The sequence below is a fragment of the Sceloporus occidentalis genome, unplaced genomic scaffold (assembly GCF_023333645.1).
Source record: "Sceloporus occidentalis isolate IW3139 unplaced genomic scaffold, rSceOcc1.0.p SCAF_4, whole genome shotgun sequence".
Lineage (NCBI taxonomy): Eukaryota > Metazoa > Chordata > Lepidosauria > Squamata > Phrynosomatidae > Sceloporus > Sceloporus occidentalis.
Genome location: NW_028316984.1, coordinates 89,408,212 through 89,433,827, shown reverse-complemented (window position 1 = coordinate 89,433,827; position 25,616 = coordinate 89,408,212). Strand labels below are relative to the sequence as shown.

Here is a 25,616-nt window from a genome sequence, read left to right as displayed (position 1 = left end):
TTTAAGCAGACAAATAGTAGTCAAGGAAAGCTGAGGATGCCTGTCTCTATGTACTCCTACACATACAAACAGGCAGCTTGAGTGTAAGCTGAGTTACCTCTCTATCACCTCCAACACTGCAGAGGCATCCAAAAGCTTCAAGGAGTTGTCATTTCAAATCAGCAGCTTAGAGCTTCAAATTCACTGAATCTCAAGACAAAACTGCTTTTTACCTACTCAGGTCTAATCTGCACTGCACAAATAATGTCAGAGAGCTCTGTTGCCCCACAAAACTACAAATCTCAAGATTCCATAGCACCAAGCCATGGCTGTTAAAGTGGTATCAAACTGCATTATTTCTGTAGTGCCAATGAGAGCTCAGACTATTGGTTTACCTATAGAGTTTATCGCATTAACTTTAAAACCAGTTCCAGCGGGAGGCTCTCTGGAGGTTTTAAAGTTAATGTGATAAGCTCCTAGCTCACTGCTAAACCAAATGGGAGCCTGTAGACTAGTTTGTCTAAGCTACTTGCTGGTCTCTAGGCTATCTGTTGTGGGTTGCTGGAGAGCTTCCAGGAAAGAAAGGAAAAACTGCAACCAATGGACACAAATATAGTGCTGATCACTATCACACTGAGGCTAAGGGAAGAATCTGCCAGTCTCCCACGTCAGAGAGCTTAAGAAGCACAGGTCCAGCTTACTGTTGTCTGTGCTGACAAGCTGTGGCTCTCTAGGATTTCAGACAGGAATATATTCTGACCCTCCCTGGACACCAAATCTGGAAACTTTAGCATGCAAAGCATGTTCTCTGTCACTGTACTATAACGTAGATATAATCCACACCACAAATCAGTCCCAAAGGTTTTGCCAAGGAGAAGAATGAAGCTATTTAATTTTTCCAAATGTATTGGCTATTTTTCATGTACAGAAAATAAGTCAAATCCAAGATGACACCAAACAGAACAGTAGAAATGGATGCCTTAAATCTACATTTGGTATGACTTTAATAAACATTGCTGATGAGATGAAAAGACAGTGGACATTCATCTGCTTGTAGGAGCATAAGAAAATGCTTTGTTCCAAGTGAAACCATTGGTTCTTCTAGTTCAGAGGTGAGCATTTCAAGAGGTGGGGGTCCTCCCCAACCAACCAGGGGAGGAGTGCATCCTGCTGCTGAATGGCTGGATTTTGGTAGCATGTCAGTGGGTTTTCTCTAAAATTACTGCCACACCATCACATTTCAGCAGTGTGGTATTTTAAAAACATTGTACATGGGGGTATATACCGTGTTCCAAAGGAGAATCATACTTCTTGAAGTCTGAATCTACTCTGAAACAAGATGAACACTACCCTGAACATCAAGCACATAATGAAACAGGTGGCATTTTGGCCCTGCAAACATTCATCAGCACAGTGAAAATTTTGGCAGTGGTGACAGGAGGAGCTTGGTATGCTGCCAAATGGAACTGGGGATAGAATGTAGCCTCAAGGCTGCCATGAGTGCCTATTCTGAGAGGAAGGCAGGACATAAATAGATGATGATGATGATGATGATGATGATGATGATGATGATGATGGATGCCTGCCTGCCTGCCTGCCTGCCATGGATTCAGTTCAGTGCTGTAACTCGCTGGCAGCAACTCCCCAGGGCTGAAACCAGAAGTCTTTTCCAGCCCATGGAATGAACCATAGACCTTGCTATTTGCTTTGGCTCCTCCCTTCAAGGAAAGCATTTTCTGCCTTCATCAAACTGATTCTGAAAAGAACTGAGAGAAGTAGATCATAAAACAAATTTACCTATTGCATCTGGAATGAAAAAGTTGTAGCCAAGAAGGCTGTAGTGAAGCACAGATGGAATAATCCCTTTTAAACCAGCGTAGCTCCAATCAGATTGACGTGGGCTCATTTGGAGAAAGAGTGGAAGGTGGCTAACCCTAGAAGAAATCAAAAGAGATAAAACATCAAATCAGAGACATTTAAGGGCTCAGTATTCACTCAGGGGAAGGGGAATCCAGTATTACATATGAACTATGAAGAATTCTGTACAGACACAGCCACTGGATATCCATCTATGCTTTTCCTACAGCCCTTGCTTTGTGGCCAACTGCAGAATTAATGCAGTTTGACATCACTTTACCTGCCATGGCTACATCATATGGAATCCTGGGATTTGTAGTTTGCTGTGGCACCAGAGTTCTCTGACAAAGAAGGCTAACATATCTCATAAAACTACAAACCCCAGAATTCCAAAGCATTGAGCCATGGCAGTTAAATTGGTGTCAAATTGCATTAATTCTGAGGTGTAGATGCGGCCACAGAAAGGACGGCACACAAACAATCTATATTGATTAAAACCCAGATCCCCTTGGGATTTTATAAGCAATGATGGGGCAGCAAAAAAGGTATGTGGCCAGTGTTTTTCCATTGCTACTGCTACTCCAGCTGCTGTTGGAAAATGGAGCTTGCCAGAACTTCTCTCTTAAAGTGGGGAGGTTCAAACCACTATACCATGCTGGCTCTCACATAAACTACACACACTTTGTATACTTCGGCAGGAAACCTATTGGTGCACTACAATGACATAAGTACACCAGGCAGTAGATTGTTGTTGTTGCTGTGTGCTTTCAAGTCATTTCTGACTTATGGCAAACCTAAGGTGATCCTATCATGGGATCTTCTTGGCATGACTTGTTCAGAGGAGGTTTGCTGTTGCCTTCCTCTGAGGCTGAGAACATGTGACTTGCCCAATGTCACACAGTGGGTTTCATGGCTGATCTGGGAATCGAACCCTGGTCTTCAGAGTCATAGTCCAATGTTTAAACCAATACACCAGTAGCAGCAGTAGGGAAAAGGCCGTGGGTACCACAGCAGTGAAGCATTGGTGAAGCAGAATTGCTCAAAGCTGGCTGATTTTGGCTGTGTTCCTTCACTATGTGTGTGTAATCCTGCAAAAGGTATATTGACTAGCATGGTAAATTAACAAGATTCTAGCCCAAACATGCAGTGTAAGATCACTTTCTTTTTTACATTCAGATCAATTTGATGGAAGAGGAAGAGCATATTTCAGGTGGATTGACTCAGTCAGGGAAGACAGGGTCCTGAATGTGCAACACCTGAGAAGAGTTTTAACAACAAGGTCTCTTGTAAGTCCCTCCCTCATAAGGCCACAAAACAAACAAACAAACAATCAAAGCTGCCTTGAGAGCACATAACAAGTCCTAAGAATGAAAAGTGGCTGGAAAACTCCTCTTTGTTCACAGGATAATTGCAGGATTATTGTGATGTCATCTGAAAATCTTCACTAAATCATACAACACTGACTGGAGCATCACACTATGCTCTCATCTCTTTTTCCCATATGAAAAAGAGTGAGAGAAAGTAAGAAAGACACACAGAGAGAAAACAAAACAAAAAGGAATGGGAGAACACTTGTTGTGTAGCAGAGATGATCTGCACTGGTAGAGCTACAAGAGGAAAGTTAAGATATTTTACAGAACATTGTGTAACTGTACTATACAGTTCAATATCCATTTGATAGTACCTTAACTGCTCTGGCTCCATGGACCCAGTTTAATCCCTAACTCCTCTCCTTGGAGTACATTGGGGACTGTTATTCCAGTGAATGACCCAGAGGTCTCTGGCAGAGAATGATTCCCTAGGTTAGGAACCACACACATGAAGTGAAATCTAACTGATGTAATGGCATAGCCCTGATGCACTTTGTGTGAGAGAATGGTCATGGCCGAATCATAACAGGAAAACAGCACCATGTGAAGTGCGCTATGGAACAGTAGTGGTCAATCGACTTCTATGTGATTGCAGAACAAGAACTGTGCTAATGGGTCTTGTGGCTGAAGAAGAGATTACAAGATTACAGAGCCAGTTCAATGTCTTTAATCTCTTATTGAACCTGAAGGCATTTTTCTTCTACAGAGAAGAAAAGGGAGGCTTTTATAATCATTATCGCCTCTCCCTATTCCCACCTTATAGCAACCTGAACACACAAATGTATTTACAAGCATTTTCTAATGCTGCAGAGACTTTGGAATTATTTTTCTCTCCTTCATAAGGCTGGGAGCTGGGGGCGGGGCGGGGGGGACAAATCTGAGACTGTTTTAGAAATATACATGATTTGTAGATTTTTCCTGAGACGCACCTTGTGGCAGCACTAATTATTGATGTATTTCCCAGTGTAGCTGCCAACATGGCCAGAATGTAGATGTACTTGTCCCCACTGAGTTCTGTGGGAGGTGGGATGGCTTGCTCCATAAATAAGTTGCCTTCGCCACCTTCAAAAGCTACATACTCTGCTCCCAACTGTTGCTTCAAGAGTCTCACTTGGTCCATGTACCAGAGCACAGCTGCTTGACTGGTTACATTCAGACGAGCAGAAAACTGCCCCTTCCACCTGGTAAGCAGTGGCACCTGCAACAGAAAAATGGACACCAGAAGGACAAAGCGGGAGCTTTAGATAATTACCTTGTGTTCCAAATCAATGGTTAGATTAGATAAACCAGGAAATCAGTTTAGTGCTTGAAAATATAGGAGGAAGACCTTTTTTGAGAATATCTGCTCAGAAATGAGGTTGCATGGTCATTCTGCATTAAAGGAAAGTGCAGTGGGCATTATTTGAACAGGCTGGTTGATATTGTGGAACTGATGTATGTTTGTGTTGTTGACCTATGGCAACTCCAGGAATTTCATAGGATTTCCTTAGCCAACGAATACTCAGGAATGGTTTACCATTGCCTTCCCCTGAAACAGAGCTTGCAGCACCTGGTATTCGCTGTTATTGTCCAGGCTTAGCTTCTGAGGTCAAATGAGATAGGCTGCCTTCTGGGTATTCAGACCCACTCATTGCCCTGTATGAATTGATATAGCTATTCCTGGTTGTTGTTTTTTCTGTAGTATTGCCTACCCTACAGCTGTTCAGATTTGGCAAGGACAACCCCAATTAACTCTCTGCCACCCCACTTTTTCAGCTGCTTTTAAAATGTCCCAGTTTCTCTCTCCTCCTCCCACTTTCCCCTTCTGCTCACTCTTCCCACTCCTGTTTTCCACCTCTGTCCTCAATTTATTGTTTATGGCTGAAGGAACATGGTTTTCACCCCAATCTAGTTTCTACCTTTTGTAGACAGGACTTCTTCTATTTGTGGAAGGTTTTCTGATCCTATTAAGTATTTTTCTAACCTTGAAAAGACGGGGAGGGGGGGGGGGGAACCAAGCTGAGACCGCCTTAAAAATATACAGTTGGCCCTCCATATCCATGGATTTTTTTTTATCAGTCATCCAAGACTGGAGAATATTTTAAAAATATATAAATTCCAAAAAAGCAAACCTTGATTTTGCCATTTTATATAAACAACATCATTTTACTATACCGTTGTATTTAATGGGACTTGAGCATCCATGAATTTTGGTATCCAGGGAGGGTCCTGAAACCCAACCCCAGTGGATACCAAGGGCTCACTGTACACAGTTTGTAGATTTTTTTGAGACAGACACATCTTGTGGCAGCAGTAATTACTGATGTTTCCAGTGTAGCTCCCGTCAAAGTCAAAATGCAAGGAAGAAGTCCTTCCTTGATTCCTCTCACTTCTCTACAATCCTCTGTGTCACCTTCTATATACTCCAGAAGACTGAGTGACCCTCCAGAACAGCATGGTTGATAGTTCTAGAAGCAAGAGAAAGGAATGGCAGAGATCATCAAATAAATGCCCTCTCTTCCTACCTGTCAAAGTATTCTAAAGGGAAATTCATTCAGGGAGTACTCCCATTGCTAGTGGGGACACTGGGTTAACCTAGGACCCTTTCATACTATGCAGTTGTGGTGCTATGACTATACACTTAACTGTCATGGCTGAAACCTAAGGAATTCTGAGATTCACAATTTGGTATGGCACCATAGTTTTGTGGCTAAGCATTCTAAATGTTCCTCCCTAAACAACACATGTAGGAAGGAACCACAGCAATCAAAGTGGGATCACAGTAGTATAACTATGTAGTATGAAAGAATTTCCAAACTTCTGTTCATTCTATTGTTACTTGTGAGGGTTACTACAGGGACGTAGCCAATCGGGGGGGGGGGGGGTTCTTGGGGTCCAGACCTCCCCTTCCGTTAGATAAAATGAATGGTGTGTGCTGCCGCACCGCCGCACCCAAGCCCCATTATAATGGTGGCACTTAGTCTGGACCCCCCCCCCCCTCCCAAAATCCTGGCTACGTCCCTGGTTACTATACAGACATAGTTGATTAACAATAAATATAAATATCCTAAAGGCATCAGATACCATCTTCTGGAAGCTAAGCAGGATCAGCTTTGGTTAGTACTTGGATGAGAGACTACGAAGGAATAACAGGTGCTGTAGGCTATATTTCCGAGAAAGGGCTGGCAAAACCTCCTCTGAGTATTACTTGCCTAAGAAAACCCTGTGAAATTAATGGGGTCACCATACGTTGACATATGACTTATAGGCACATATACAGCTATAAAGCAAGACTTGGAGACATAGATTTATAGATGCTATGGCTAATGGGCAAGAAACCTGTCACTAAGAGCCTTATCACATGGAAGTTTTTGCAGCTTTTTGCAGCTCAGATCCGACATGACTGTGGGTCCAACGATGCAAATTCACGTGATCACGTGCTGTGTTATCACACACGATTCCTTTCTATGGGAGCTCTTTCCATGGCGCTTCCGCAGTGAATCCAAAGTGACTCCTCATTTTGATGAATTCGGAAAAAAGTGAAGTCACAGAATTCGCTTTCAAGGTCACTTCGATTTCACTCTGAATTGGTCTGGTGTGGAATGCAACTTTGCTTCTGCTCTGGTACACCACCGCAACCCCCCCCCCCCCGGGTTACAAATTTCCCATGATGCGGCGCTGCAATTTCCCCCCATTTCCTTTCGGTTGTCCTTTTACTTTCAGGGCAACTATAAGGGCAACTCGTTTTTTGGAAATATATATATAAGTGTGTATATGGGTGAATGTGAATATGCAGATATGTATGTCCATCCATCCATCCATCTATCTACAGTATGTGTGTGTTGAAATTGCTGAAATGGAAGGGAAAATAAAAAAGGGGGATGAAGAAGACACAGAAATATTCATGAGGCAAATATTCACACAATCAAGATCACGATACGTTCAGATCCCCACTGAGCATGTGCAAGGGTGCCGATTTGAATCATTGAAATCTCACCAGTGTGGTAATACAATTTGCACCCTTTGCTTGAATCCACATCACGTGAGTTGCCTTGGACTCGATTCCCCCATGATTTGGAAGGGCAACGGAAGGGCAAACAGGTGTGATACAACATTCACATTATCACGTGAATTTGCATGGCTGAACCAGGGGTCACCCAGGATCTGAGTTGCAAAAACTTCTGTGTGATAAACACCTAAGACTCCACTATTTGTTTGTCACTAAGCATTTCAGACACATATACAGAGTGTTTTGATTCAAAGTTATCTCACCAAATGACCTGGTATTTCCTGTCTTTGCTTGTCTCATGTTTTCCCTTCTGTACTCTACAGCAACTCTGGAAAAGTGACTTAAATTGAGGTTATGGCACACGATGGAAGTGGAAAGCTAGGAGTGGTGAACCTCATGTTGGTCCTGGAGCTGAATTCCAAACTGGGGAAATGTCTCAGGGGCTAAATGAACTCCAGCAGCAGATGGGGCTCAGGCCAGAATAAAAGGAGGTGGGGGCAGATGTTATTCTTATCAATTTGGCAATTTTCTCACTTGACCATCAGTTGTATTCATGGGAGGGAGTCCTAGTGCAGTAGCTTTGGGGTCTTTAAAGCATAGCTCAATTCCATGCAGCAACTTCCCAGACTACAAACCAGGGTTCAGTTCCACAACACAGGTTCCCAGAATTTAAACAGCATTTTATGTCTTCTACTCCTCTCATGGGCCAGTGTGAATTGCAGAAAGAACCTGCCGACCACAAAATAATTTTCACAGACTTTATCTTGTCTAAAGGTTGCCCATCTCTGAGCTGCATGCCCTCCTTGCTATGCCAGGGCCCCATACCTTTGTGTAGTTTGGTGCTAATTCTCTACTAAAGCTACCTTTAGCCTTTCAGATGATTTGTGCTTTAACTTTCTGAATCCCTGATCACTGGCCATGCTGGCTGGGACTTTTGGGAATTGACATCTCAAACACTGGAACATCAAAGATGAAGAACTACTGTGCTAAAGTACACCAAGCCAAAGAGTCCTTATATCTCATGACAACATCAGGTACCACTAGATACATCTGTTTAAGTGAAAGAAAGATCATTAGGCATGTACCATATAATCACCCGATTTTGAATGATGGCTTAACCAAAAGTCTTCTTTGCCTTCCTGCAGAGACATCTGAAAAAGACGGGAGTTGATGCTTGCATGAGGGGACACAGTTATGGAAAGTTTTAGAGGTTTTATAAGTGAGTAGTCCATGTCAAGTCTTAGTGTGTGCAGCCTTTTTCTTCTCACAGCAGGCAAATATGTGTGGTCCTGTGAAAAGTTCAAAAAGAGGACATTATTGGACCATAATTTTGTCACAAAGACTGGAAAGCAAAACTGAACCACAACAGATTATCCATTCATTATTAAAATGACACTCCACAAAATACCAGATCATATGTTTGACAAATTTTCCCTACTTTCTATTTGGAACTTCAGCACAAGAGCAGTGATGTGTGAAGTATTGCTGGAAAAGAGTAGAGTTGCTTATTTAGCAAAATATGAACAGGCTAAATAGAGCTCCTGTTTATAGGTAAAGGGGTTCTAATACTATAATTAAACATCTTAGACCAGCCGTTGTTTCAACAGTGCTTCAGTGCTGAGTGATTAAGGTGAATGGTCTGAGATGTGGAATATGGGGGATGGGGGGGGGGGTTAATCAGTGCCTAGATGGAAAATTATAATACAAAGATTTAAAAAGAGATACCAAGGATTTAAAAAGAAATAATTTAATATAGAATACCAGAGTTTAAAATATTTCAGAAATAAAGAAGGCAGATGAAACTTTTGTCTCATAGTTATGGTATGTGCCTCTGCAAATCCACATACCATGTTACGAAGTAGCGTTGTGGAATGTTCGCTGAGAATGATTAGCCCTTCCACGAGATGCCTTTGCAATTTATTGAAGAAAGATCTTAATCCTTGCTCCATTTTGGCAGCAGAATCTGCTGCTCCATTATACCTCCAGACAGGCAATCTGTATTAATAATTAACACATTGATTTTACCACAGTTTGTTTGGGCCACACATTTTTTTTTCAAATTAGAAGAACACCACAGACTCAAATTTTATAGGTTAAACCTGGACAACTAGTTAAATTCTATGAAAATATTAAATAGTATGAAGCGTGGAGACTCTTGACCCTGCTTCTTCTGTGAATAAAATGTTCTAAGTCCTAATTTGATTCAGTTTCCTGGATTTGATTTCTTAATGTAGCAGGAAAGTGAGGATTTGTATTTGACCAAAATAAATTACAGGGAGCGAATAAGTGGCTGAACTCCATCTTTATAAAGGGAATTGCCATGTTGGGCCAGATCAACAGGTCATACCCCTCAGCCTTCTACAAGAGCAACAATCAGCAACCTGTTTCAAGGCCATTCCTGTTATTAAACTTCAGCAGCTGACGGGGTAAAAACACACAATGAAGACTAAAGATCTGGGGCTACCATAGTCAGCAGCAAAGCTTGGAATGTTAACGTCTTGGAAAACAACTCCAAGAAATTCCACAGCGACAATTCTGGGAGTAGCTATAGTTGGGTAGCTTTCCCAGCACAAGAGATTTTTCACTATTAACTTTATATACAGCTCCAGAATTCTAGCTTCACCTGTCACACTGTGGGTAAATAACTACCACTACCAAACTACTATTGCTAACAACAACAGCAACAAAAATCATGGCAGACAAATGTGTTTATAGGAGTTAAAATAGGCAATTATTTACCATACACAGTGCTTGGCTGAGTATATAAATAATTATATGGCTAATACACTTCAAAATGCCACAAAAGGTCCTACAGCAACCAGTAATTGGCCATGTGCTATGTCATCCCTCCTTGAAGGAGTTCACAAGAGTGATGTTATACCACTACCAGGGTGGTTTGTTGTTGTATGCCTTCAAGTTGTTTCAAACTAACAGTGACCCTAAAGTGAACCTATCACAGGGTTTTCTTGACAAATTTCTTCAGAGGGGGGTTTGCGATTGCCATCCTCTGAGTCTGTGTGAATGTGACTTACCTAAAGTCACACAGGCCGGTTACAGACGGCCAAAATAAAGCTGCTTCGAGTCACAGTGGAGGTATGGTGTTTCAATGATGCATGAGTCCTAAGAGTCCAGAAGTCGCACCAAAGCCATGCTCCAGCCCTAAGGACTGGAGCATGGCTTTGGTGCGACTTCTGGACTCTTAGGACGTATGCATCATTGAAACACCATACCTCCACTGTGACTCGAAGCAGCTTTATTTTGGCTGTCTGTAACAGGCCACAGTGAGTTTCAGGGCTAAGTGGGGATTCAAACCCTAGTCTCCAGAGTCATAGTCCAATGCTCAAACCACTATGCCACTCTGGCTCTCTCGCAAAGTCGTACCTAGTGTTAAAAACAGGTAAATTTCTAAAGAACTAAATCCTTGTACTTTTAATGTAGGAAAGAATTAATACTTAGCAAGAAGTTCTATACTGCAAGCTACTGAGCACTCATAATGATGATATTCATTGCAAGAGAGGTGTAACAATTTGCTGACTGGATGTTTTGAGAAGGAACAACAACCTTGTGGAGGCTGATATGGACTGGAGAAATAGTGTAGCAGGGAAGAGCTTTTGATCCTTTCCACAGGTGCACATTAGTCACTCTGCCAGCTGTTTTCCCCATTTTGCAAGGCTACAAGCACATGTTCAAGAGTGAAATTAGAAGTGGAAACTGCCACCATTTGGACAGCCACCTTTGGACTGCCTCCAAAATCAGGAAAAACAGGAATCCTGCTTCTGGAAACCTCCAAGAGTGACAATTCCCATAGAACTGTCATGTTGGAAGTAACCATGTCCCTATGTTCCTGTAGTTCAGCCGCTTACCAGTGCAGGAATCTCCTTTAAAACCTTGTTTGTGGTGGTTGTACAAAACCGGAAATGGACTTCTACTCAGTTCTGGTTTTGTTTTGGTCAACTGGTGTGACCCATGGAGTTGGGGGATGGTGAAGATTGCCCTCTGTCCCTGGAGCATGCCCACCATATCAATAAATAGATGTGGTGTGCGTCTGTGTATGCATGTGTGTAAGGTATTTGGTGGATGATTTGGAGCAGAGAGCTGGTGATTGAAGAAAGAGTTAATTTCCCACATCTGCCTTTTGTAAAAAAAGAAAAAATGCACTGGATCATTGTTAGACATGCCCATTTATCATCTGTAGTAAACCCGCGGTATAAAGTAGCTCTATATATCCATTTAGATAGCTCTTGGAGGGAGGTTATTTGATTTGATTTGTATGTATTAAAATAGTTGCACCGTATACCCAAACACCTTAGGGTGTATACAATAAAATTAATTTAAACAATTAAAAACCATTTAAAACTTTAAAACTCTCAAAGATAATTTGTTGTTATTGTTATGTGTCTTCAAGTCTTTTCTGATTTATGAAGACCCTAAGGTGAACCCATCATGGGGTTTTCTTGTCAAGATTTGTCCAAAGAAGGTTTGCCATTGTCATCCTTCCGAGGCGGAGACTGTGAGACTTGCCCAAGATCACTCAGTGGGTTTCCATAGTCAAGCTGGGAATCAAACTGTGGTCTCCAGAGTTCGCAGTCTAACACTCAAATTGCTATGCCATGCTGCCTCTCATTATTACATTATCTAAAACACATTTTTTTTTAAAAAAAATACAATAAAACAGTTAAAACAGTTAAAACAGCTAAAACCATGTACAGGAAATGCAGAGAACATTATTTTGTAACAATAACAACAAGTTGGTGCACTAGAAGCCCATAGAGGCTTAAAAATGGCCACGTACAGCCCAATGGCTGCTCTTTCACACACTTGATATACATAAATAAATTAGATTAATAATTAGATTCCAAAGGTATTCATAAAAGGATGCATGACAACTGGAGTGGGGCCTCATTACACACCTTCCTGTATTTTCCTTACCGAAGTAGATTCGTCTCTGGCAGCCTTCTCTGTTGTTCTGAAAGTTGGCTTCCCACTTTCTGATGGGCAGAAGTGATGTTTGGATTGACACACACAGTATACTGCAGGGAGGCCATGTCAGTGCCAATGGGGCTCTCAAGGCAAAACTGTTTGTTCCTCTCTATCGAGATGGAGATAGGAATATCGGAGGCAATCGTCACTGTCACCCCTTTAGAGACAGGAGGGAGGGGGGATAAAAAAGATAGCTGAGAGTGTGTTTCACTGAATCCATCACTAGATACCTTTCCAATGTAATTCTTGGAATTTGCGTGTGAGAAATAAAAGCTGCCACTTCTTGCCTTAATCCCATCTTTTCATTGAAGAGTAAAATGAGTCTGCTTGTACATCTCTGCTAGATGTTTATTCTGCTTCCAAGGGCACAGGTTTCTCTGTGGTATCTTGGGGCACCTCTAGACTGCACTTGAATCATCAGCTTGGAATGCCCCAGTCACTAATCTTTATCCACGGTAATGGTGATGGTCAGTCTTCCCATCTTTTCCCTTTGTTTCTGTCACTTTTATTCTTACCAGAGGAAAAAATTGAGGAAAAATGTCACAAGGAGTCCATCTGCACTACAGAAATAATCCAGTTTGACACCACTTTAACTGTCATGGTTCAGTGCTATGGAATTCTGGGAATCTCTGCTTGGTGCAGCAACAAATTACACCTTCCAGATTTCCATAGCCATAGCCATTGCAGTTAAAGTGGTGTCAAACCCCAACACAAGTTCCAGCTAGTCTCCCCCCTCTGACAGCAAGGGTAGCTGGCTGATGGGGTTTTTAATATTGATTTTAATAGTCTTTTGTATTTGTATTATTGTCTTTGATAATTTGCTGTTGTATGTATTGTATTGTTTTGATCTGCTGTTCACCGCCCTGATCATGGGAAGGGCGGTATATAAATAAATTTTTTATTTATTTATTATTTATTTAATTGGATTATTTCTGCAGTGCAGATGCATAGCTGTTTAGTACCTTTTAGTCATAAACAATAGGAGCCCTCAGTTTAGAAGCACCCTTAATTGTCCATCACCAACAGATGTTGGATTATCTTAGTTGACAACTAAGTCAATGGCAGACCTCTTTGTGGCTCTGTTTTTGGGTTTACTGTGTATCAAAATCAAAACAGTAAGTCTTGAATATATGACTCAATAATGCTAATTATATTGCTTGTGGCTGAGCCTGGAGTGACATTCTGCTGTGTACTGATGGAATAAGATGTGTAATACTAGAATTAAGTACTAAAATCTCTGCATGCCATTTGAGTCTCTTTAGATCTGGAGTGAGCAAAGTGCAGCCTGCAGGCATTGTGCAACCCCAGGGTTGTTTTTGTGGCAAAAAAAAATATCTAGGGGGTGTTGAGAGTATTTCCACCATGTTTCAACCCCACCAAACCTCTCATGATCAAAACATTATATCCACATTTTTCAAGCCAAAGAGCAGTGATTAATATCCCACATTGCTGGAAAATCAAGTGAGGACAAACAATCTTACCAGTAGATCCCAAGAAGTACCTTTCTAGGACAGATCCATAGGAACTGGGGCTTTTGGTAAGATTGCTGATAATGAATGGTTGGGACTTGATTTTCACATTGTTCAGAGGCCAGTGTTGGCTCTTCACAGTTGCTCCTCCATACCAGGAAATATTGAGCATAGAAAAACAGTCCTGCAAAGGAAAATATTAGAGAGAAAATTGTATATATACTTGATGACCAGATTTGCTTTTGATCACCAAGGAGTAATTGAGCATTACCAGATATTCCCAGCCAGGAATAATGTAATGCAATACTAAAGATACAAGGAGAGGTCTCTAAATATTATCATATGTGCAGGAGCCAAATCATTGTCAGTTCTTCATAATCAATACAACTAAAGCTTGTAAAAATTACTTTTTGGCCTACAACCCCTAGTGCCCATAATGTCTAGGAAATTTTGGGAACTGTTATTTTAAAAAAGTAACATTTCCAAGGTTTGGTCATAACATACAGGTTTCTTTTATCCTGAACCAAATCTCCCCCACTAAGGCCTCATACAGACATGAACCAGCTTGCTCACTGTATGGAGGTATAGACCCTAAAAGGTTAATTCCACTTCTATGGCATGGTTGAAGGTAGCTGCCACAGCTACGTTAACCAGGGACAACTTTCCCCTAGGCAGAGGAGCCTAATTCCCCAGGCAGGATATGCTGGGGATTGAAAGTGGCAGCCCCCAGACATTCCTCTCACAGGAGTTTATCACATGAAGGAGTTCGGGAGTTTATCCTGTGAATATCCTCGAAAAATCGCGTAATTATTCATAACGATTTCACACAATATCCCACAAAACCTGCCACTAAAGTGGTCACAAAGAAGCATTAATGCACATCTTTTTATTTTCAGGATTTCAGCGACAATGCATTTCTAATATCTCTTTATTTGTGCAATTGTGTGTGATAATCATTTGTGCAATTACTTGCCATTTCTGCTTCATTTGTGGGATGCTTTGAATGCACTTTAATCTCTCTTTAATCTCTCGAAATCAGCCCCAGTGCAATAAACTCCACAGAAAACAGAGTGGTATGGAGGTGTGCCAGACTGAAATCTGGAGCAGTCTCCTGTACTTTTAATGGTTGTATACAAGCGGTCGCTTGTCACACAACCAGATAACAAGTAATATCTGTTAAAATTCCTTCTTCTGCAAAGAAAGCCAAAGTATCAGTGGACATGATGGGTAAGATATTCCGGAAACTATAGCTAGAAAAAGTAAAATTTCCAGGCTCTGCCCAGGCCCTATCAAAGTCATTCCCAGTGCTAAGCTAGGGAGTTGGCAAGTTCCACCTCCCACATGAGAGCACAGTCACAAGGCTTCTTAGGGTAAGACCCAGACACATTTCAAAGGGGATTTGGCATTCTTGACGGTCTCAGCATTAGCAGTGATGTTGTCTCCTTTGCACAGTGAGGTCAGTCAACCACTAATGAGCTGAAGACTCCTTGTCTTATTCTGGGTATTGCATATCACACAATTTGTTTCCAGCAAAATCAAAAAAGTGGAGGGTGAAAATTACTTCTTTCTCAAATGGCTAGTTTCAGGCTTGCTTTCCTTTCTTAATCAGAAAGGAAAGTTGAGAATATGTTTTGAGGGGAAATTCCTATAGGTTATTGAACACAGAGCCATAACAATGACCCTAAAAGGAATGGATCCCTCTTCCAAGGACTGCATGGTTGTCAGTGGAACCTTCTCACACACACATATTGCAATATAAATGTACTGGAGAAAGCACAGTGGTTCCCCATGTCCATCTGTTCAACATGTCAACTCTCACTGCACCTTGTCCAATAAAACAAAGATGTCTCCTTACAATCAAGGAAACATCTCATCTAACTCAGTACTCGAGCAAGTCCTGCAAAGATATCCTTTAACAGCCTCTGTGTGAACTTTTAAAAAGGAAATTAAATACAGATGTTAAAGCCATATGAAATCAGATACTTTAAATTTTATATAAGCTAAGTTGTATTTCATTTCACAAAGTGAGGGGCAGAGATTGTTTCCGCCCCCATAATGCTGAAGATGTCATAATATTGATAACATACGAAATACACTCAATCAGAACAAAGCCCTATTTATTCCAGCATGCTATTCATATAGAGACACACTGGTCAGCAAGTTCCTTATGGGAAGTCCATAAGTAGGGCATGAATGCAATAGCACCCCCTGCTCATGTGCTCCAGTGACAAGTAGTGAGATGCATAACTGCCTCAAACAATGGAAGGAATCTGCAGCCTCTATGACTAGTATCCATCAGTACCCTTATCTTCTGTGGATCTGTCCCCATTGAAAGCCAGCCAAGCTGGTGGCCATCACTACTTTTTATGGTAGCAAATTCTACACTTTGACTATAGCTTGCATGAAATTCACACTTATCTCCACTACAAGAGGGGCCAGGTTTTGCAGGCTTAGGGATATCTTTCAGAAAACTATAACATATACATCCAGACTGATTGAAAAGTCCCAGATTTTGGTCCTGTTATTTTCACTTATATACCAGGTTAAAATAAATCAGCCTGGGGAGCTGGTATAAAATGTCTGTGATCATAACAGAAGCTGACAGAAAATATTCTGGGATAAACAAAACATATATGGATCTCCAAAATAAAATCAGAAAGAAAAGGAACAAAATCTGGGACTTTCTGGGACTAGTCTTTTTAATCAGCCTGGATGCACTCAGAATCTCTATTATGTGAATGCTTTTGTTGAAAAATCCCGTTCCAGTCCAAACATCTCCATAATGATTGCTAAATCTTTGATAGAGATCTGAATGCTGCTAGGCATTTCCAGCCTTCTAAAGCAGTTAGACAGAGCTGTCACGATCATTATACATTTGAGATTCAGATTATTGTATTTTATATAGTCATTGCACTATGCTACATAGCAAGGTCTTTTCAGATTTCTGTTAACACACATACACACATGTACACTCATATTATACAAGTCAAGGGAAGGTCCCAAACACATTGCAGAAATAATCCAGTTTGAGACTGCTTTAACTGCCCTGGCTGAATGCTAGGGGATTATGGGAACTGTAATTTTGTGGGATATTTGATCTTCTCTGTCAGAGAGCTTTGGTGCAAAAATAAACTACAATTCCAAGGATTGCCTAGCACTGAGCCAGGGCAGTTATAGCAGTTTCAAACTGGATTATTTCTGCAGTGTGTTTTGGTCTGGAAATGTCTAAACCTCTGTTCTTTGAAAAGGATTAGGTCTCTTTAGTTAGAACTCTGTTATTAATTACTTACTGCCTAAAAAAAGACCCAGTGCTACTCATCTAAAACATTTGTCTCAACTGAAGTGGAGAAATCTGCAGAATTTGGTTTTATCTTGTTTTTGACTGCTAGGTTAGCATAGGGATTCTGGGAAATAAAATCCAAAAAGAAACTTTTCCAAGCACTGGGGTTTTGATTTAAGATTTTCTTCAGGCTTAAAATCAAGGGTACTTTTAGATGGAGCACTGTTGGTAATACCAATTACTCCACCAATCAATAAGATTCTGTGAACCAGCCAGGGCAATTGCACAATAAAAGCCTTGTCTGGAAGTACTCAGACTATCTTAATCAAGGCTTTTAAATATGATTTCAATGATCTGATGTGTTTTTGCCTTTCCAGGATACTGAAGTGCAATTATCTCTTTCTATGAATGATCTTTTTCATATGAAGCATATTGGTGCTACAGATTTTGAATTAACATCAACTACAGTTACCAGTAAATTAAAGCAAACTAGGTGTATGTAGCATATACAGAGTGGCTGAGAAGGCAGATAAGCAAGTCAGGCAGATCATCTAGTGATCTCAGAAGCTTTTTTCACTGAGAAAACTTCAATCAAGTTTGGATTTTTTCATACCTATAATTCAAATAAAAAAAAAACAGTGTTGGAACTACATAAATATACATTCTGCTTGATTAAAAGTAAACAAGCCGTCTCCCATTTTCTGTCTCACATCACTAATGGTAACATGTTTTGCATTCTCAAAGAAAGTCTTTGTATTACTTATAAATACACCTTTATTTCAAGGGATGTTTACTTAGGATCATATCCTTTTGTATGTCTCTAAATAGCTACAAGCTAATGAAACTGTTTAAAAAACTATTCTGTCCCAAATTGTGATGAAGTAACACTAAACATCCAAATAGATACATAAATTTATTGCTTTGCTCCATTGCAAATTATCTACATAAAATATTTAGGGGATTGAATCATAACACTATTCACTTGGAAACAAATCTCATTCATTTCAATGAGACATTTCCAAGTACATATGGTTAGCACTGAGAAAATATCAAAACAATATTTACAGCTTTATGCATCTAGAGAGGACATTTCTTAGGTTTCATTATTGATTAAGAGAGATTTGATACTTTCAAAATTGTTCCAAAACTTTTTTTAAAAAAAGGATAACAGCCATGAGGACTCCTATGGTCATTGCATAATCAGTAATTTCCATAATTATTTCTTGACTAGGAGAAGATGCAATTCATCTTTTTTAGCTTATTAGTTTCAAACACCACTGTAATTTTATGTATTGTTATTCAAAACAGTTTTATAAGCAGATATCGTCTACCCTCGGGTGAGCCTCAGCATTGCAGTGGTGCTGCTAGAATTGATTTAGGATTTAGCTGCCTGTATTATTATTGCACTTTTGTGTTTCTATTGTATGTGCATATAGTTTAACATTCAGATTACACTCTGAGATTGTCAGAGGAATTATGCAGAAGAATCCCACTATTTATTTATCTATGTATGTGTATTTTACAGGATTTTCATAAATTGTGAACACAGAAATATAAATCTTCTACATGTATAGTTTCCAAGGTTTCATATGGCAATCAGGTCTATTAGGACAGATATTCACTCTTTGCTCATATCACCACCATTGGCGTAAAGCAAAAGCAGAAGATCTGCCAAGTCTTGCTATCTGAAGACACCGCCAGGTGTTTAGCTACAGAGGGTGGCAAAATGAGGGCATACCTGCAAAATAACAATTCTGCACTCCCATGAAATTTTCCTTCTGTCTTAAAATTTGTAGCATCACAGTAGCTTAAAACTTTGCTTGAGCATTTAGAAATACAGTCTAGCTATCCAAAGGCAAAGGGTAGGCAAAGATGCTAAGGGACTGTGAACACAGCAAATATGAGCATTATGCACAATTTTCAGTGTCTCATTCTCTGCACTGATAGAAACTTGGGGACTGAAGGAAAATTTCATTTATTGGGGCAGAATTCTTATGAGGGGGGCAATGCCCTCATTTTGCTCCCCCTCTCATAGCTATCACTTTGGGATGCAACAAAAGTGAGACAGTGTTCTGAAAAAGATTGGGGCTTTAGATGGTTACCTTTAGCTTAACTTGGCAGTGAAGAGGAGTCCAACTGATGCTGTAGCAGTCTGTGTTGGAAGCAAGGCTGGGGCCCAAGGAGATGGTCAAGTCTGCCATGGCTTCCCAGGTGGAGCAGAACTCGGTCTTGTTCAGCCAACACAGGTCCTTCAGGAAAGGCACATCCATGTTTGGGAAGATTCCCATGTGAATTTCCAACATGGTTTTCTCTTCCTTGAGGGTCTGTAGGATGAGGGAGCGAGCCTTGCGTTCCCACAGAAGCCCGCTGGTGCTCCCTTTCAGGATCCAGTTTTTGCTGGGCTGATCCACCACTTGCCAGTAAATAATCCCAATGGTCATCACAAAGAACACAGCCACTCCAAGGCAAGCAACCCCTCCTTTCCAGGTCTCATTCATCTCCTTCAGCCCAGAGTCCCACGGCACCTCTGGGACTGGACTTGGGTTCCTGGGATGATTGTGAGGCATTTTACCACAGGCAGATTTTTTAAAAAGGCAATGATCTAACACAACATTTCTAGGCACAGATCTCTCCCCTTTATGAGCTTTGTCTGGAGCCCTTTTCAGATTTGCGTCTTCCCCCCCTGCTGTCCATGAATGAATAACACCACACTGCCCCTGCCCAAGGGAGGTGAAGAATAAAAAGGCTGCAAGGAAAGGTAAAACTTTTCAGAGCTTGTGCTGGTGCTTCTCACTGCATTATTCAAAGAGAGTCTTAAGTATGGGGAAATTATTCTAGCCTGGTCTGCACTGGCAACATAAAAGAGAGAGCACCTATAAAATATAGTTGCAAGGATGTGGCAACGTCAAATCTATAGGCCTTTTCCAGATTTGGCCCAGGTACCAGTGTCCCGATGCTTCTCTGGTTGCATGTCAGACTGTGCCTAAACAGGAACTCTGTCCATAGCTCAAGAAAGAAACCCCCTGGGCCCTGGGAAGCCTTGATTCTATATAAGAAAAAGGTTGCTAGCTGAACAAGGACATGGATGGCCAGTTATGTTAAGGAACTGCAGAAAGTCAATTGAATGCCATGTCTGGATTTGGGCCAAAGTTTTTGAAACACAAAAGACCACAAAAGGCTCCCAAAGCAGCCTCTGGTTCACTTCCAGAGTATTGTTAAAACCCGTGTGCTCTGGGGATAGTTGCCAAAAATAAATAAATTAAAAAATTAAAAACTCAAATAAGAAGCAACTTATAATAGTCTGTTGCGTGGCCACAGTTATGAAGAGAGTTGATCACACATCCTGGTGGTGTAAATAAGCAAAAGGTTCTTGAATGTCAAATTACATTAATGAGAGATTAACCCTTTGAATGGAAAGCTTTTCAGATGTACAATATGAAACAACTGTATCGTAGATATAAGAGTGAGCATAGTGTAGTGGCTTGAGTGTTGGACTAGGACACCAGAAGGCTAGGGTTTGAATCCCTGCTTGACCATGAAAATGTCCTGGATGATGTGAAATCGAAGGCTTTCATGGCCAGCATCCATAGTTTTCTGTGGGTATTCCGGGTTACGTGGCTGCGTTTTCCTCTTTGTTTTTGGATTGCACTCCATGTACTTTATTATATTGAGCCGAGACCCTTTGGAGATTAGAGGCTCTAGATGTCTTGTTTTTTAAATACTTCTTTTAAAAACAGATACAGAACCCCTTGCTCTCTGTTGTGTTGTGCAGCAAATATATCTATCTATCTATATATATATATATAGGTATATAGATATAGAGTTATCTAAAATATTTTCAATTTAAAATACCCAAGAAAGATCAACTTTTCATAAATATAAAATAGGCAAGGTCAGTTGGCTTTGATGATATTTTGTTGTCACACAAAACATCTCCACACAAAACATCTCCAGGCTAAACTGTAGTGTGGGTTACAGCAAGCCAGCATCTCATGTTGTCAACCCTTTCTTCTAGGAGCCCAAGAGGAGTAGGCAGGCAAGACCACTAACTAGAAAACTAACTAGAGAAGAAAGTGGAGGCCAAAACTGCATGCGGACTTCACAGCCTTCAACCACCAACACCTTGGAGGCCAAAGAGAGGCAGGATGAGGTCTATAAGCGAGCTGCATTACCGCTCAGCGCTGTGTAGCAGCAGCCTGGCCTGAGGCCTTCAGTAAAAATCTGATCTGTTGGATCATGCCCAACTCTGAGAGAGCATCCAGACTGAAGGAAAAGTCCCAGATTGTTCCTGTTCTTTCCGATTTTATTCTGGGTTAGAATAAACTGACTTAGGTAGCAGGTGTAAAAGTATCTGGTTGCACTGGGAGCTGGCAGAAAATATTCAAGGGTAAACATGTATGTATTTCCAAAATAAACTTGGAAAGAGCAGGAACAAAATCTGGAACTTTCTAGTCTTTAAACATTGTTCCTATTTCTTTCTTCCATGCTTGTTAGTAAATAAAAATTTGGCAGCAAATATGTTTGACTTTCATTAACACTTGTCTTCTTCCATTCTGAAGATTTCATATTAGTACTTTTGGTTTGTAAAGGGAAAAAAACTACACAAAAAACTTACTTCAATTTATAAATCATTCAGTAGAACCCCTAGAGATCACAATGATATGGAAGCCCCACTGAATGCAGGACTCATTTCTGCAAATGGCAGCAGCAATACATGTTACTTCATGTTATTAGTTACTTCATTAAAAAAGATATATGTACTCAAGATCACAAGATTTTTATTTCTATTTGTTAATCAAGAAGCTTAAACATGTGAACAGCAGTGGAAACCATGAAACTCATAAATGAGTATGTGTATATCCAATTGCACATAAATAACCTAAACATTATGTATGAAACATTTGTCAGGGATGATGGGAGTTGTAGCTCTTCACTTCTGGCTCGAACTCACCACCTTGTTACGCACCGGCGCTGACCAGTTTTGGTCAGTGGTTAAAGCTTTGCTCTAAAGCAGCAGAGTTACAGAGAATAGGCTGAAGACCCTGACAAACTCTCCAAGCCTTCTCACTCTTGCTTCCACAGAAGTCTTCCCACTTCTTCAGGATCCAGCTGGCTCTTGTATCTTCACCCAAGACACCAGACAACTCAGTAGTCTTATATAAAAGATCTACTTTATTCTACTATATACAGCTCCAAAACTATCCAATACTCCTCACTACTACCCACTACTACTACCCACAAAATACATTGGGATTCATAGCCATTATTATAGTCATTGGAAAATACCACCCACTGTTGTCTGTTTCCACCCAGTGGGCGTGTACACCATTCTCATTGGTTCTCTTGGTTCAACCCACAATTAATGATTTCATCATCTCAGCCTTGACCACTTAACAATTCTCAGGTGTGTTCAATTATCCACTTTGCATTTCTGTCCTTGGCATTTAGGACTTGCTAATTACATTACCTTTTACACCTGTGTGGCTTCAAATTGCTTCTGCTGAGTCACCCTGACTCTCACATACATGTTTTATTTCTTTCACTGTATATCCCATGTTGCTTTTTCCTTAAACAACATTATCATTGTACACATCACCAATGTATGTACACATGTACATAAAGTGCTTGTTGTTAATGTTGTTGTTAGCTTAAGGCAAGCCTATCACGGGCAAGTTTCTTCAGAGAGGGTTTGCCTTTGCCATTGCCCTCCTCTAAGGCTGAGAGAGGTCCCACGGTTACCCAGTGGGTGCGTACCTGTGATTAATGTAATGTCTGAACCCCTCTATGTGCAGGGTAACATGCATACCCTCAAAATGTTCCGATTTGTCAGAGATGCTCCTAATTAATCCTCTGTCCGTTTAGGTTTTTTCAGCAGCATTTAAAATGTCCCAATTCCTCTCTCCTCCCATTTTCATCTTTCTTGTCAGCTTACTTCAATTGCTGGTTTTCATTTTTTAAATGTTGGAGGGTATGAACATATGAACAGCCCCTACCTTTATATCAATTCTCATGCTGTCCCCCAGATTATTGGACACAAAAGGGAAAATGGAAGGTGCTTGATAGGACTAGCTCTAATAGAGGCTTAGTGAATTACGAGCTCATGTGCACAAACCACACAAAAGCCCCAGGTGTGAAAGCGCTTGAACTGTAACTCCTGAGAAAAGCCTGAAGAAACATGCCCCACTTTAAGAGACACATGTCTTACATACTGTCAGTTGCAAAATTACTATAAAATTCTCAGCCTAATCAAATAAACTCCCTGAGCAGTTTATTAATGGTATGAGAGAGTATCTAAAGGTGGGTGAGACTCAGTGGGAAAGATTTATAGCCATTTCCCCCCTTGGGCCTAGTTAAACATCATCCCTAGAACCCTCAATAATATACAAGATAATTGTGTGTGGTGTGTCTTCAAGTCATTTCCGATTTATGGGGACCCTAAAGTGAACCTGTCATTGGGTTTTCTTGGAAGATTTGTTCAGAGCAGGCTTGCCATTGCCATCCCCTGAGAAGGCTGAGAGCATGTGACTTGCCCAAGGTCTCCCAGAGGGTTTCATGGCTGAGCTGGGAATCAAACCCTGATCTCCAGAATCACAGTCCAACACTCAAACCACTACACCATGCTGGCTCATAAGATAATGAGGACTAGAATATTTGCCACTGTGATAGTGGCACTCCTTAAAATAAGAGATTCTGACTTCTAGGAAACCTAAGCAGCCATAGGAAATGAGTTATTTAAAACAGAAAACCAGGGGGTTGTTTGAATGATTTATGAGACTATGTCTTAAATAGTTCTGTCCTTAGTTCCTTCCTCTCACAAAACCAAGATTAAAGTGCTGGAGATGTATCAGAGAATGAGAGAAATCAATACATACACATAACTAGTGGATTTGCTAAATCGTGGCACTAGTTTAGCTGTGCCAGATATTTTCCCCCCATACTCCTACAGACACTCTTACACTGCTCAGTAGGGGTCTACTGGAATGGACATCTGGTTGACCCGTTTGGGTACAGCTGTGACAACAAATTACTTCAACAGGCTGGACACATTTTTGAGCTGTATGTTGATAACTTTTGAACATAAAGTAGCTACCAGCTCTCATGATTCAGTGTGTGGTAGTTTCTCATAAGGTGAAAGTGCTGCCTAAGGGCCTTTGTATACTAGCTCTTTGTTCATTTTATTTAATAACTAAAGAAGGAGTATACTATCACTATGCTACTGGAATTATAATGCTGCCTTTCTCACATTAATTTTAGTTCCATTATTGTAGCAATCATTCATAGAGCTATAGCATTCCTGAACTGGAGACAGCTTTGAATGGCCATGTACCACCTCCCCCAATATTTTCCTGTGTCTCATTAGGCCATGGTTCTGGAGGCCATTGTCACTCTCCCCACTCCACATTTCTCTCTTTTAAAAAACAACTATCATAATTGCACGAATGCAACATTCTTTCAACATGTTCCAATGGCTCACTAACTGCTGTATCACTATCACTATAATGGTAGTGCAACATTCCTTCAACACACTTCAGTGCAGTGACATCACTAGGGGGTGCGGTGGTGTGGACTGCACCAGGTGGCACCCCAGAGGGAGGGTGTCACTAGGTGGGGTAGTACACTCAGGGGAGGCGGACAGCTGTGTTCCTGCTGTCTTCCAGGTCCCACACGGCCATGGCCATGTGGGCCTCAGAAGGCCAAGGGAGCTGATGAGAGGGCTGAGTATGCTCCCCCCTCGCTGCCATGGTGTCATTCTACACACCATAGCAGCGAGGTGGAGGGAGTGCCCATTTGGCCTTGCCATCTCCACACTGAGTGACAACTGGGCGGGAACGCCACTACTTCAGTGAGCAGTACCATTGTAGCAATAGAGTGCAATGGATTTTTTTTAAAAAAAGAATTAGGGAAGTTGTGGCAACCTCTAGGGATGGCTTCATCCATGATACACCCAGTTTTACCTTCACTAGAAATTGAGACAGGAGGGCAGGTAAACCTAGGCAACCAAGCTTGCTACACACTCTGCTGCTCTCTAAATGAGGATACTTATGAAACAGATTTTTCATACTAGCCAAACCCTGGAAGACAGAGGCTGAGATCCCATATTGGAAGATGTATGTGTCTCTGGTACCTATGTCTCCCAATACTGCACCACAAACCATCTTGTAACCCATGCAGCACCCTTCTCAACATGGTCATTTCTGGATGCTGAACAGTGAGAGGATCAGCAGTAATGCATCCAACTGTTTTCCTTTAACTGACAGGCATCTACAGGGACCCCAAGGGATCTCTGGAAGTTATTGGAATATGACAGCATTGCAGCACAGCCAGATAAAGGGGAATAGCTGGATGCATCACTGCTTTCTGATAACAAGGAAATGGCTGTGTAGGGGCTGCATGGCTTACAAGGTAGGTTTGGGATGGGCTTTTTGTCATTGTATGGCTGGAACAGAATTCCAAACTGTGCGATGATTAAAAAAAAAGTGAGTTGTAATGGAATAAGTAACTTACTAACAGGATGTCAGCCAGTACAATATAATGACCTAGGTTGACAAACAGATTGTTCTTTAAGGCAATATACTCCCTCCTCCCTCCTAAGATTAAGCCAGGGGGAAGACAGAACAGCAGCACGTACATGTAAAATGTCTCTTGCTTGCCAATGCTAAATCATTTCCATTCCACTGTTAAAAAAAAACCTT

The 25,616-nt window shown here is 41.0% G+C and overlaps 1 protein-coding gene across 1 annotated transcript in view; it reads right to left on the bottom strand.

The window, feature by feature from the left end:
• The window catches only part of LOC149314304 (SITS-binding protein-like), a 62,412-nt gene that overhangs the window by 28,118 nt on the left and 8,678 nt on the right, over positions 1–25,616 (bottom strand). Inside the window, exons 3-9 of the mRNA XM_089523089.1 lie at positions 19,026–19,470; positions 13,656–13,827; positions 12,124–12,331; positions 9,042–9,189; positions 8,280–8,483; positions 4,136–4,404; positions 1,777–1,913 (exon numbers count right to left, since the gene is read on the bottom strand). Coding sequence (XP_089379215.1) covers positions 1,777–1,913; positions 4,136–4,404; positions 8,280–8,483; positions 9,042–9,189; positions 12,124–12,331; positions 13,656–13,827; positions 19,026–19,470 — 1,583 coding nt within the window. The remainder of the gene's footprint in view (positions 1–1,776; positions 1,914–4,135; positions 4,405–8,279; positions 8,484–9,041; positions 9,190–12,123; positions 12,332–13,655; positions 13,828–19,025; positions 19,471–25,616) is intronic.